We start from the raw sequence: 13734 nt of genomic DNA, 5'->3' as shown, positions 1-13734 counted from the left end.
CAGCCTATAGGTCACGAAGCAAAATGTTGCAAAACTGACGTGACGTTTTCTTTTCAGTTTTTAGTCAAAATTATATTCTGACGAAAAAATGTGCCTACACTGATTATCAAATGTAAATAACGGTTAATGAATATATTGCTCATCTTCTGAAAGTATTTAAACGATGTTTACTTCCCTGTATCAAGTAATAATATGTCTCAAACCAGACAGTAGAAATTGCAACGGCCGTTGCACTCACAAAACACTTCTGTTTTACTCGAACTATATTTGAAAATAAGCTTTTTTAAATTAGCGGACGGTGAAAGTAAACGATAATTTTGCCATTTATAAAATTCAAATAGTAATCTAAAATTTGTAAGTGGCATTATTAGCCGTGATAAACCCGACATGTCCGGTCGGTACCACTTTTTAAGATATTTTTGGAAATCAAATTGCTTTTAAACGATTATAAGGCCTTAATTATGAACTACATGCGACGATTCGCAAATAAATGTACTTTTAGATGACACTAAAACTTATGGTACCTTGGTATAAAACTTTTTAGAATCGCTTCTCTAACATCGAAGAACTTGGATGGGGACACGCCAAAAACTGACACTTTAGTTTTAAAAATGATTATTTAAAAAATAGTACGCAATGTTTCCGTGAATTAATTGTTTGCATTTATCAAATTATGATGTATTTAATACTTTTCAAGCATTATATAATTAGCCATCATATAAATTTTACTTGTTATTCGACTTGAAACACAGGGGACAGGCTGAAAGTGAGGGGTACACTTTTTTTTGAAAACGCTCTAACACTATAAATCACTAAAAAAATGTATAGTTAAATTTTATTGATGGCTATTTACATATTGATTTAGCTGCAAATTTACGCCATCTACATCAATATCAGATTTAGCATCAGAAGAGTCCAGGATCCTTCGCCCATTTTTGCACGTGATTACTATCAAGCTAATTTTCCGTGAGTAGCTTTATTTTGATGAGACGCCCAATAATTTCTCGATTGTCTATTATCTAACAGAGGTAACAAGGATAAAATGTTTTGATTTGACGGTTCTCAAATATTTATTTTATATCATCACGCTAAGACTAACAGGAACGGAGCAGTGGGGGTAAAACCGCGGGACTTCTTCATAACTTTTTATGAATGCAGGAAAGCATTTTCCTTTATCAGTAAATAATTATTAAACAATTCAACTATGTAAAAAAAGGCATTAAAAAATAAAAGAAAAATTCACTTTAAAACAATATATTTCGAATAAGTTACAATATAATAAATAACACTTATAATAAAACAGCGCACTCAGAACTGAAAGAAAATATATCGTTTAGTTAAATTTTAATTATTTTAATAAGAATATAATGCAATATGGAATAACATTTATGAATCATAAAAATCGAAGAAAAATTGTACTTCTGAAATCGTTGTAGGCAGTGTTAAAAAGTTATAAGAACTACGTATTAAATTTTTACAATATTCTGCAAAAAACTACAAATTAATTTAAGTAAATAAATAATAAAATTTAAAAAACATCAACACAAATGACTAAAGTAAATACTGAACCGTTTTAAAATCTACATCTACACACTGGTATATTATCAAAATATATTCATCTTATTTTACTACTACATACAGTACCATTTATTCTGAACTCAATACATAACTCAAAAATAAAAAAAACAATCATAAACCAACGCTCGTCAAAAAATAGTATAAACTAAATAATTCAAAATCATAAATATTTTTAAATACTACTAATAATAATTTTTCCTCTAATATTAAAACAGGCAACATTTATGTAGTCTACTTGACGTTATATTATTTGCAATATAAACTTTTAACTATTTTTAACAAAACAAAAACTAACCTCAAATAAAAAAAAATCAATCCATTTCGACAAGCTTTCTTTGTTCCTTGCCCTCTTCAAACTATAAAAGAAAAAAATAAAGTACATAATGCTGAAGCTATTAAATTTATATGTACATGGCAATACTACGCCATATAATTATAAATATTCAGCGTATTCGAGTATTTTACTGCAAAAAAATAATTGCTCCTTGCTATTATAGAGCTGAAGCGTTTGTTTGTTTGAACGCGCTAATCTCAGGAACTACTGGTCCGATTTGAAAAATTATTTCAGTGTTAGATAGCTCATTTATCTATGAATTACGCTCAAACTAACAGGAGCGGAGCACTGCGGATAAAAACGCGGGGCACAGATAGTAATTAATAATATTGCTTTTTCTTTCTTAAAAATTTTTAAGTCTCACCTTATTGGTGGTTAAAAGGACGGATTAAGCCAAAAGTTAAGCTGCAAGAGAGATTTCGCGTTTTATATTATCTACGTGTAATCTTATATTTTACTTAACTATTGTCTTGCGACGTCAAAAAGTCGTTTAATAGTTCAATTTAAAACGTTATAAAGTTTAATTGAAAATTATTATTAAAGCCTCATCGAAATAATCGAATAGTCGAATACAAAAAAATTAAAACTATTAACCAGAAAAAAAAACATCGGTTCCCGCCCAATTACCTCATTCGTAAAAAAATATTCGAGTAAAAATATAAAATTATAAATAATACAGAGTATATAAAACTCATAAATAGAAATAATTTGAATACAGACTAAAAAAACGAGCATAAATCGTTTTACTAGCTTTGGCATAGACATTTTTAATCTATGGACTGTTTAAAAAACTTAAACAATATAGTTTTGGTTTACAATAATTTGTACTCTTAACGTATTTTAGATGAAGTGGTAAGATATGATAGTCTATGTTTACGACCTGCTGATAAAGTAACTGATACATTGTTTGTTATTTTAACTGACAGATAAGCGACGTTAAGATGCCATTTAAATATTTTTATCTTTTTAACCATAACATATAATACATAGTTCTATAGTCTATGGTTTTATGGTATATATTTATGGTTTAAAACACAGGTTTTAAAGTTTTAAGGTTATCTCTCTTTTATATGTTACCACTTCATCCAATAAGGGCCAGCACTCACACACACACACAACAAAAGTTAGTACATGTATAAAAAAAAACACTTTTAACACAAAGGTAACCACTTGTTCAAACGTTTTTGACCGTTTGCTTAGGGTCGGCGCACACATTGTTTTTTACAATTGTGTGTATAACAATAATGAAACGTTTATTTCGACATTTTTTCCGTGAAAGATGTAAAAAGGTCACCGCTCATTTAAAATACTCCTTCTAATAGGATTATATTTTAATGTTTTTATTAAAATACCGAGAAGCTAATTTTAATTAACTCTAGCTAATTTTTAATGATCATTTCATTCAACTGTTTACGTCTTACTTCTAAAACACAACAAAAAAGCCAAAATTTGCCACCCGTAAATTTATAAATTATTTCTATGTGTATATATATATCAAAAAATCCTTTAAATTTTAGTGCCAGTTGACCCTAAAGTCACTCTAAATATTCAAACTTTTGTATTCACCGACCCTGAATGGCAAAATAATACAAATTCATGTGTGAGTCGACCCTAAAGCGTATGTATACCAATTTATGTGCACCGGCCCTAACTAGTAAAATCATTCACTCAATGTGCGCCGACCCTAAACGGTGAAATCATTCATTTCTGACCGGACGACATCTTTCGTTCAGGCTCGGACACTTTATCGTACGGTCTCTCCTCACAGTCGACCATAACTGATTGTCTCACCTCTTTCTTATCCACCTATAATAAATAATCATAGTGTTTAAACAATTTCACATTTACAAATAATACACACTTTCTCATTTAAGGATTAACTTAACGAGGTCAATTAATTGATCGTTCAATATACAGTGTGTCCAAAAGGGTAGTGACTATATTTTAAGGTCGGATTCTATTAGCAATTTTAACTTTTAAAATACTTGACTTAGAGTAGAAATTTAAACACTAATTTGTAGATAAACTCAAAACCTATCAAGAAAATACAAAAAAATGATATCTCAAGCAGCTAGTTTTTGTAATAATTTAAGAAAACCAAAAATTTCATTAAAATAAATGTATTTTTTATAACTTTGTCATTTAATTACTGATTCGAAACAATTCAATACCGATTATTTTAGTATTAATTTTAGTAGAATATCTAATTACCTATTGAAAAGTAAAAAAAATCAGGTCTGCAGGATGTCTAGAACTCGTAATTTGGGTACTTTAATAGACAAAGGCAAAAAACTCGACTAAACTTTTTTAAACAGCTCTGTCTTGGAGGGGGTAAGGTTAGCACCCCCAATATGGGGTGTTTTTATCGATAAAATTGTTAATAGAATCCGACCTTAAAATATAGTCACTACCCTTTTGGACACACTGTATATTGTGAACATAAAACTTGTTGTAAAATGAACAAATAATAATGGATGATTTGACAAATTTTTAATTTACAATGTTCAAATGTTTCAATTAATGAAAGTTAAACTAGATGAAACAAGTATTTAATGAATGAATTAATAAACGAAAGAACGAATGATTTAATCGTAATTGTCTACAAACCTCGGGACAAAGGAGATAGATGCATATTGAAATGTGTGAATGATCACTCTATGTGTGTGCACTATTGGACTGAATGAACAAAAGAACGAATTATTTTATTAGTAGACTTCGTGAGTTTTGAGATGAATGAACGAAAGAATTCATGATTTAATAATTAAGTTACTGGTAATGTTTTTTTTTAGTTTTAAACGAATGATTTACCCGTAATTGTCTACAAACCTTCGGCTCGCCAATGAGTGTGTTGGCGAGGCGCTAATGTTTTTTTTTAGTTTTGAACGAATGATTTACTCTCTACAATGATCAAATATTTTAATGAACGAAATAACTAGATGGAGTATACAGTTAATTAATGAACAAATGAACGAAATTCTATAATTTACTCGCAATTATTTACAAACCTCCGGCTCGCCAATGAGCGTGTTTGAGAACAATTGAACGAATAAATGAACGAAAGAACGAATGATTTACTCGTAATTACGTAATTGTGTACAAACCTCCGGCTCGCCAATGAGCGTGTTGGCGAGGTACGGCGCCCGGAGCACGGCGCGCCAGTACAGCTTCTCCACGGGCCGGTTGACGCTCCAGCCGGCCACAAGCACGTTCCGCGAGCGCCAGTACTCCACCTCGCGACTGAGAAACATCGATATTAAGCTGTTACATATAGCTTCTATCACGGGCCTTGAGCGCGGGGACCGAATCGAGAAATTCCGTTACGAAAATACCTGACGCTCCCCACTCCGACGGGCGGAGGTGCGGCTTGAAGGAATAGCATGCAAAAATTTACCGCGGCAGTCCCCGAGTGCCACACGTCTTTTTAAGTAGTTGGTAGTCTATGTAGGCAATAAAGCTTGTTTTATTTCTTTCTTATTTCTATTTATCCACACATTTTCAGATATAAGCTAAGTTTTCCGACATTAACTAAGTAAACAGATCGAAAAGTGTCTATTCCCTTCTCCACGGGCCGGTTGACGCACTAGCCCGCCACGCGCACGTTCCGCGAGCGCCAGTACTCCACCTCGCGGCTGGGGAACGTCAGTTGTTATTGTTTAAATTCCTTTATTAGATGAATAAAACCTTAAAATTACTCGTATAGGTTATTATTAATATAAATACTAAACTAACAAAATGAATCTATTATTTTACGCCGTCGATACTAGGTTACTTTGTTGAATTTTGTTGAACTGTCAAATATCAAAAGAAATATCATTGATGATTGAATGAACTAACGATTGAATGTTAATATTATTTTTTTTTTCAAGTTCTTGTTGAATACTTACTAATATCATATTTTTTTGAAGTTAGTAAAAATGTGACATTTATGACAAAATTGTTTATGTGTAATTTCCATTGACCACACAGGCGACGCGTAGACAAACGCACAGCAATAACTTTGGTGACATCGCTTGCAGCGGCAGGTGGTTGCCGAACCTGTCTACAGGGTGTCTCACTGTTGGTATACTGAGCTCAAAGGAGGTTATAGTTTTGCATACGCTGAGTACGTAAAAAATACTTATAAAATTCCAGACGCATTTTTTTTCTAATAGATGTATTCTTAAAACTCTAATATGTGTACACCCATAACAAGCAACCCGCCTAATTTTGCCACCAGCACGTGAGCTATCGTTAAAGATTATGTTTTCATAGACAAAATGTTCACATTAGCGAAGCGGTATATGCCAGCTGCACAAAGCTAGAGAAGAAAACATGGATTTTCAGGAAAAATTTAGAAAAAAAAATTGTTGTTAAAGTATTTTTTACGTGATCAGTGTATGGAAAACTACAACTACAAGTCCCTTCGCGCTTAAGCCTTGTATCCACTTGAGCATGCTCAGGCGAATGAGCGGCTCATTTGGCCGAGCCGCTAAGTGGAGACGCCTGAGCACACGCGGCCCGAGCATGCTCAGGCGTCTCCACTTGAGCGGCTCGGCCAAATGAGCCGCTCATTCGCCTGAGCATGCTCAAGTGGATACAAGGCTTTAGTATACCAATAGTGGGACACCCTGTATATCGCACAACACTCACGGGCTGACAATGTCCTTGTGCAAGAGCACCGCGCTGACGGAGCACCAGCGCGCGGTCCAGCGCCACAGCGCAGAGTGCACAGTATCGGCCGCGCGGGACAGCGCTTGCAGCGCTAGCCGGTTACCGAACCTGTGTAACAGATTCTTATCTTAATCTTTTAAATTTTTGAAGTGAAAACTTCTTTAGCGGCGTTGGGTATAAAATCTTAAACTCGCGTCAGGACACGTGACCTGATCGAAAAAGCGTAAGACGGATGGATATCAAACATGCTCAACGTTAATAATCAAGTTTTCACTTCTGCCGGCACTCCCGGAGTGCAACCCGTCTTTTTTTCTATTAATGAAGTGAAACTTATATAAAGGAGGACGCGTCAAATTGGGCCCGAAACTTGGGTTAAGACCAATACACACGAAATATTGTTTTTGTGATAGATCGTTACACATACCAAACGAAAAAAATAAAATAAAAAAATAAATCAACCGGGTTCTTGTACAGTCAAGGCAAAAAGAATTATTTATTTGGCTATTATTTTGCGCACAATAACGGTGTTTTTAATTCGAGTGAAGTAAATATAAACCTAAATGTCACTAGAGTGTCTGAGTTTAACCACAAAGAACGTCTAACTACGTTGAATTATAAAAAAGACGGGTTGCACTCCGGGAGTGCCGGCAGAAGTGAAAACTTGATTATTAACGTTCAGCATGTTTTATATTTTGGACTGGTATCCGTCTTACGCATGGAATATAAGGGCTAAGAAAAAAAAAATCCGTCTTACGCTTTTTCGATCAGGCCACGTGTCCTGACGCGAGTTTAAGATTTTATACCCAACGCCGCTAAAGAAGTTTTCACTTCAATAAAATATACTAAGCTTGTGATAGATGTGCACTGGGCAACGGTCGGCGAACGAATGATCTGAGTCTTTTTTTTTTTGTGGTATCGATATTATTAGCCAGAAGGGCTTCTACATCTTAACGCGGACGCGAAACTCTAGTGGTGGTTGAATGAAAGTAAAAATTTCAACTATAATGTACCTATATCTAGTATTATTACAGCTACTTGTTTTTCTCAGAAATTAATTTACTAGAAATATATTTCCTTTCTAATAATGATATTATAGCAATATACAAACTTACCTAGGATTAGTAGGTCCATTCTCTGCGTCGTAATTCAAATAAGCAAAGCAGTGCGGACGATAGCTCATGGCGCCAACAATGTTAGGATCTCGCTTGCGAATCTGAAAATTACATTAAATTCTGTAAAATAAAGTATAATAAAATCACTACATAGTATAAAACAAAGTCGCTTTCTCTGTCCCTATATGCTTAAATCTTTAATACTACGCAACGGATTTTGATGCGGTTTTTTTTAATAGATTGAGTGATTCAAGAGGAAGGTTTTAGTATATAATTTATTATGTTTTAGACAAAGCGGGCGAAGCCGCGGGCGAAAGCTAGTATTATATAAATAAAAAAAGAGCGTGTGAGCCGAGCACACGTGTCAGAAATGAAAAGAATGAATGAATGCAAGAATGAACAAAAAATTATTTATTGCACACTAAATAGTAAATACAGAATTACAAAATAAGAGCGATACAAGTTATAATATGGTATGAAAATTATATGGAAAGATTCAAAGATACCAAAATCGTCGCCTTACTCCATGACGTGACGGTATTGCCATGACGCGACTTTGAAATTTTACTCACATCGCGCTTATAGAAGTTTCACTTCAATAAAATAACTTTTCTATTATTTAAGATCTTTACAAATATTATAAATGGCTCCTAGGAAAAAAATGTATTGATACCTTTTTATAGATAAGTAATTTTATGTTCTACAAAGCAGGTGATTTTACGATAGAACTTACCGTTTCGACCGCTTCCTTGTGGTTGTGGTTGTTGACGCATGAGCGTAGAACCGAGGGGTCCTGGGTTCGATTCCCGATGGAACGTAAGAAAAAACGTGGTAAAATAGTTTAAAATAAATACCTGATACAATACATATGGGTTGAATGACGTCACCACAGCATTTTCATATAGCACCGGGTTGCCAGAGAACACTCTAAGAATGCCACTCACTACCTGAAAAATATAATAATTATATTACATTAATCTATACATATATAGTTACTAGCTTTCCACCCGCAGCTTCGCCCGCGCAGTCTAAGAAAAACCCGCATAGTACCCGTTCCCTTGGGATTTCCGGGATAAAACCTATCCTATTTCCCGGTGTAAAAAGTAGCCTATGTCCTTTCTCGGGTATCAAAATATCTCTATACCAAATTTCATGCAAATTGGTTCAGTAGTTAAGGCGTGATTGAGTAACAGACAGACAGACAGAGTTACATTCGCATTTATAATATTACTAGCGGTCCGCCCCGGCTTCGCCCGTGGTACATATTTATGTTTTCTCTACATATGAACCATCCTGGTACTTCAAGGAATATAATAAAAAAAGAATTATCGAAATCGGTCCACCCGTTCTCGAGTTATGCGCTTACCAACACATTTTGCGATTCATTTTTATATTATAGAAGATAAGATAAGTATATAAGTATGGATAATAAAATCGTAGGAAAGCCAAAACTGTACATACAATATATTTTTTTTAAATACTTGTATTGAGGCGTGATCTACAATCAATATAGAAGCCAAAAATATAGTTTTATTTGACATATAAGTAGTTAAAATTAGTATTTAAATGATAAAAAGTACTCCAGTGCATCTAGCAAAAATCAGGGTGAGGGACAACTCAATTTGTGAATGTGGTATTGATGAAGCTGACCTAGACCATATTGCACGCCTCATAAGCGAAGCGTTGAGGTGGGTACTACTGTCACTTCGCGCAAAACATCAGATTTTTCAAACTTAAAATGTCTTTATGTATCATACATTGCACTTGTAAGATAATACATACACACACATATTAAGAAAAAACACTATTTTTAACGTTCATGATATTTTTGATGTCATTTTTGTTATTTAAACTAGTTAAAAAACAGTTTAAAAAAGTTCTGTCTTGGACGTCCGTGTGTCTGTATGTGCGGATCCTTTTTCTTGTTAACACGATAGCGACCGAAATACTTTACTAATCGAGTCTTTTTTTTTCTCTTACGCTTGAGTATGCTCAGGAATAGAACCCTTTCATTTTTCAGGGTCTGATTCGATGTGGTTTAATTGTTATTAAATAAACAAAAATAATAATTAATAAATATTTATTTAAAAAAAAATATGAGGCGTGCACTTTTGGATTTTCCAAATTATCTTTTTTAACTGTACAAAGAACTTCTTCCCTTAATTCTATTTTTATAATATTCTTTGAAGTACGAGGATGGTTCTTATGAAGAGAAAACGTAAAATGTACCACGGGCGAAGCGGGGGCGGACCGTTATTAAATAAATGATTGATAAATACCTGAGCATCCTCCCCTTTGACGTCAATGATCATTTTCACTTTATTAGCCAAGAGGTAATCGATCGCATCCTCCAGTAAACATAGAGTCACATCTTTGAATTGTTGCCTGTAACAAAAAATACAAAATTGTTATTTTTCTTTAAATTTCTCAAAAATTATAAATGCTGTTAATTTTATAAAATAACAAAAATAAGGATTGTTACAAGTTCAGTATCTATTGTAATTCATCAGTACGGTTTTTATTGATGCAAGTCAATATGGAATCAAGATATCTAGAAATCCATTGGTAAAAATATTGACAGAATGTACAGGTTCAATAAATACCTCTATACATTATTATTTATCGGCGGAACACAGGACATGGAAATAATTGCGAAAGGAACCCAAAATTATTATAAAAAAAAAAGATGGGTTGCACTCCGGGAGTGCCGGCAGAAGTGAAAACTTGATTATTAACATTGAGCATGTTTGATATTACGTCTTACGCTTTTTCGATCAGGTCACGTGTCCTGGCGCGAGTTTAAGATTTTATACCCATTACAGAAAAAGTGCTCAACGCCGCTAAAGAAGTTTTCACTTCAAAAACACTATAAATGCTCACTCACCTATTAGGATGTGTGGCGCCCACATCAATGTTTTTAATGCTATCCCAGTCCATAAACCTCACGTCGGTTATATCAGTGCCGGTGAGCCTCTCCAGCCCTTGGTCATGTAGGAGGACCAGCTGACCGTCCTTCGATGTTCTAACGTCCATCTCGACAAAGTTACACTCCATTGCTACACACTGGAATGTTTGTTATGTAAAATTAATATTAATGGTAACTTTGGGTAATAGCGCTCCCTCTGCTTAAGGGGCTGACAAGACCAAATTGAAGTTATTTGAGCAGTTTTTTAGGAAAAGATATTTATTCTAGCCCATCAAAAAAAAATATATGTTAATATTCATCATATTTCGAAGACCGTGGATGGACTCGATACATAATTGGACGAAATCGGCTCGATAGAAAATAATTGCAAAGATTGGTCTTAAAATCATCATTAAACGATTCTATGTGTATATTTTTAAATACTAGCTTTACCGCCCGCAGCTACACTCAAGAACTCTGAACTACTCTCTCTTTTTAAAAAACAAAAGTATACAGGGTGGAAGGTTAAGATGGGGCATGAAGGGCAGGTACCTTAACCGTTGTAGCTACATGAAAACGTTTTTAGGAGACTATCCTTAAATTCTTGAGAAATTTTAATCTGCATTCACAGATTTTTGAAAAAATGTACGGTCAGCAAGGAAATCGGCAGTTTTCAAAAAAATTTTTTTTGATGCCAATCGATCCAGTTTCTCATGGGGATCAAAACACTCTAAAAGACCAACTGAGGTATGAGTACTAGAAAAGTCAGAAATCGCGAAAAACTATTTCCACACATTCACTAAGAAAATAAGTGATTCAACAAAAGATGCGCTAATAGGCAGGCTGTAGGCTTCAATATTTTTTGTTTCTGATTATTAAAACACATACATAATAAGAAGAAACATTAATTTAATTAAACGGTTGTCAAAGAAAATAAAAAATAACAAAATAATAACAAAAAACAACATTTAAAGTGGTGATAATTCCAGAATTTCTGAAATAATTTACATAAAACTTATGATATGAAATGCTCAAAGTGGTCACCGTTTTGACGTAAACATAGGTTTGTTCGTTTTACTACTGAGCGCGTAGCAGCCGACAACTTATTTGGGTGTATTCCGTAAAGTATTGCAGAAAGTGAATCTTTTAGTTCTTGAGCATTGTTGTATGATCTTCTATAAATTTCATTCTTAACATAACCCCAGATGAAAAAATCTAGAGGTGTCAAGTCGGGGCTACGGGGCTGCAGCCACTCTATGGGACCATGTGTGCCAATCCATTGTGCCCCAAATTGTTCATTTAGGTATGAGCGCGTTTGACAACTGTTGTGAGGTGGAGCACCATCTTGCTGAAAATAAATTTTTCGCAATTCTGACAGTGGTAAATCGTCTAATACATCCTCAAGATTTTTCAAAATGGTGTTGTTGTAGATTTCGGAGTTCAGGGTACCTTCGTAAATCTGTACCAATACCACTGTCCACTTGATTGGACCTTACACCACACAAAAATTATGAGGCCGCTCACGCCCCGCGTCGCTGGCATGTTATGCTGCTGTGCCTTTGTCTTTTTACTTGTTCATGAATGAAAATAGTTTTTCGCGATTTCTGACTTTTCTAGTACTCATACCTCAGTTGGTCGTTTAGAGTGTTTTGATCCCCATGAGAAACTGGATCGATTGGCATCAAAAAAAATTTTTTTGAAAACTACCGATTTCCTTGCTGACCGTACATTTTTTCAAAAATCTGTGAATGCAGATTAAAATTTCTCAAGAATTTAAGGATAGTCTCCTAAGAACGTTTTCATGTAGCTACAACGGTTAAGGTACCTGCCCTTCATGCCCCATCTTAACCTTCCACCCTGTATAAGCTAAGCTAGTTGGCTACAAAATATCTATCACTGTTCAATGGTTAATCATAAAACATTATTTTGAATGTAAGGTATCATACATGCCCTAGTTTAAGTAACCAAAGTGATTCTATAGCAATAATGTAATGTTTATACTACATACTAGCTTTTCGGCTGCGGCCTCACCCGCGTTTTCTAAGAAAAACCCGCATAGTACCCGTTCCCGTGGGATTTCCGGGATAAAACCTAGCCTATCATCATCTGTGAAGATGCAGCTTTCTAATGGTGAAAGAATTTTTGAAATCGGTCCAGTAGTTTATGCGTGAAAACCATACATACATAATTACAAACCTTTCCTCTTTATAACATTAGTATAGAAGTATAGATAGTATAGATATACTGAATTAAAGAAAACTAAAATGAATACTCACATATTTAAACGCTTGCAATGTATTCTCCGGAGCATCAAGACCCGCGCCTCTATGCGCTATACATTTGACCACCTTTTTGGGATTCGCCTCGCCCTCCTTCGAGCCAGAGGGCGGCCCGAATATACTCGTCACATTAGTAGGGTCCGGCTTTGGAAGTTTCGTGAAGAAATAAACCGCTACTCCCAATAATCCGATGTCGAGACCAAAAGGTAAAACTGAATGTAAAGACATGAAAAATGTTACTACAAACGTAGTAGCGTAATATAAACCATTGAATAATATGGATATCGTCGTTAATATCATGTTTTCGATCGATCGTTGTGTTAATAAATGTTAATTATTATTTATTACAGGTGTTAGGTTTTCGAAAATAAATAATTTGGAAATGGAAAGCGGAGCCTATTGACATTTGCAATTTGACAATGACGTTTGGGGTACGTTTCGAAATCACACACGTAATTTTTATGATTTAATATTTTATAAATATTTCCTTTATCAGTACTTCAAACCTAACCTATAGTTTCGTGTAAAGTTTGTTATAAGAAAACACTTACCTCTTATAACCATAATTGAATGAAAATGTAAAAATAATACTGTTACTTTTTTGTTATATTATTTAATTGCCTAAAATTGCACATTAGTAGCACAGAGCAAGTAATGATTAGTAGATTTTAAAATATTATAATCGTAATCAAACAAACACATGGAATACAAAAATCGAAATAAATTATGATTGTTTGATAGATACTACAATGTTGCCATTATCAATACTTATCCAACTTAAATATTATTTTATCTAAAATGTTTCAAGTTGTATTGACTGTATGTATGACTTGTATTGACTTCGTAAATATATTTTAGGTACCTACTTTTCACTTT

The 13734-nt window shown here is 34.1% G+C and overlaps 1 protein-coding gene across 3 annotated transcripts; it reads right to left on the bottom strand.

Moving 5' to 3' along the window:
- Positions 1-1859: 1859 nt before the first annotated feature.
- Positions 1860-13369, bottom strand: LOC149896038 (glycerophosphodiester phosphodiesterase 1). Of its 3 annotated transcripts, XM_090118334.1 has the most exons (9): positions 12856-13369; positions 10559-10737; positions 9954-10059; positions 8529-8621; positions 7675-7775; positions 6542-6670; positions 5014-5149; positions 3704-3718; positions 1860-1934 (listed from the first exon to the last, which is right to left on the bottom strand). In XM_090118334.1, the coding sequence occupies exons 1-9, from the start codon at positions 13156-13158 to the stop codon at positions 1890-1892; spliced, it is 1107 nt and encodes a 368-aa protein (XP_089974460.1). In that variant the 5' UTR covers positions 13159-13369; the 3' UTR covers positions 1860-1889. The 3 variants fall into 3 exon arrangements, with proteins under 3 accessions (XP_089974460.1, XP_089974459.1, XP_089974461.1); XM_090118333.1 differs by having other exon boundaries at positions 1860-3718; positions 12856-13365; XM_090118335.1 differs by lacking the exons at positions 1860-1934; positions 3704-3718; positions 5014-5149 and adding an exon at positions 5162-5541 and having other exon boundaries at positions 12856-13277.
- Positions 13370-13734: the final 365 nt, after the last annotated feature.

This window comes from Colias eurytheme, chromosome 29, assembly GCF_061535395.1.
Source record: "Colias eurytheme isolate Ceu_HAF_F1 chromosome 29, ilColEury1 Martin Lab GWU primary, whole genome shotgun sequence".
Classification (NCBI taxonomy): Eukaryota; Metazoa; Arthropoda; class Insecta; order Lepidoptera; family Pieridae; genus Colias; species Colias eurytheme.
The sequence above is the reverse complement of the archived record's forward strand: the minus strand, read 5'-3'. Positions and strand labels throughout refer to the sequence as shown.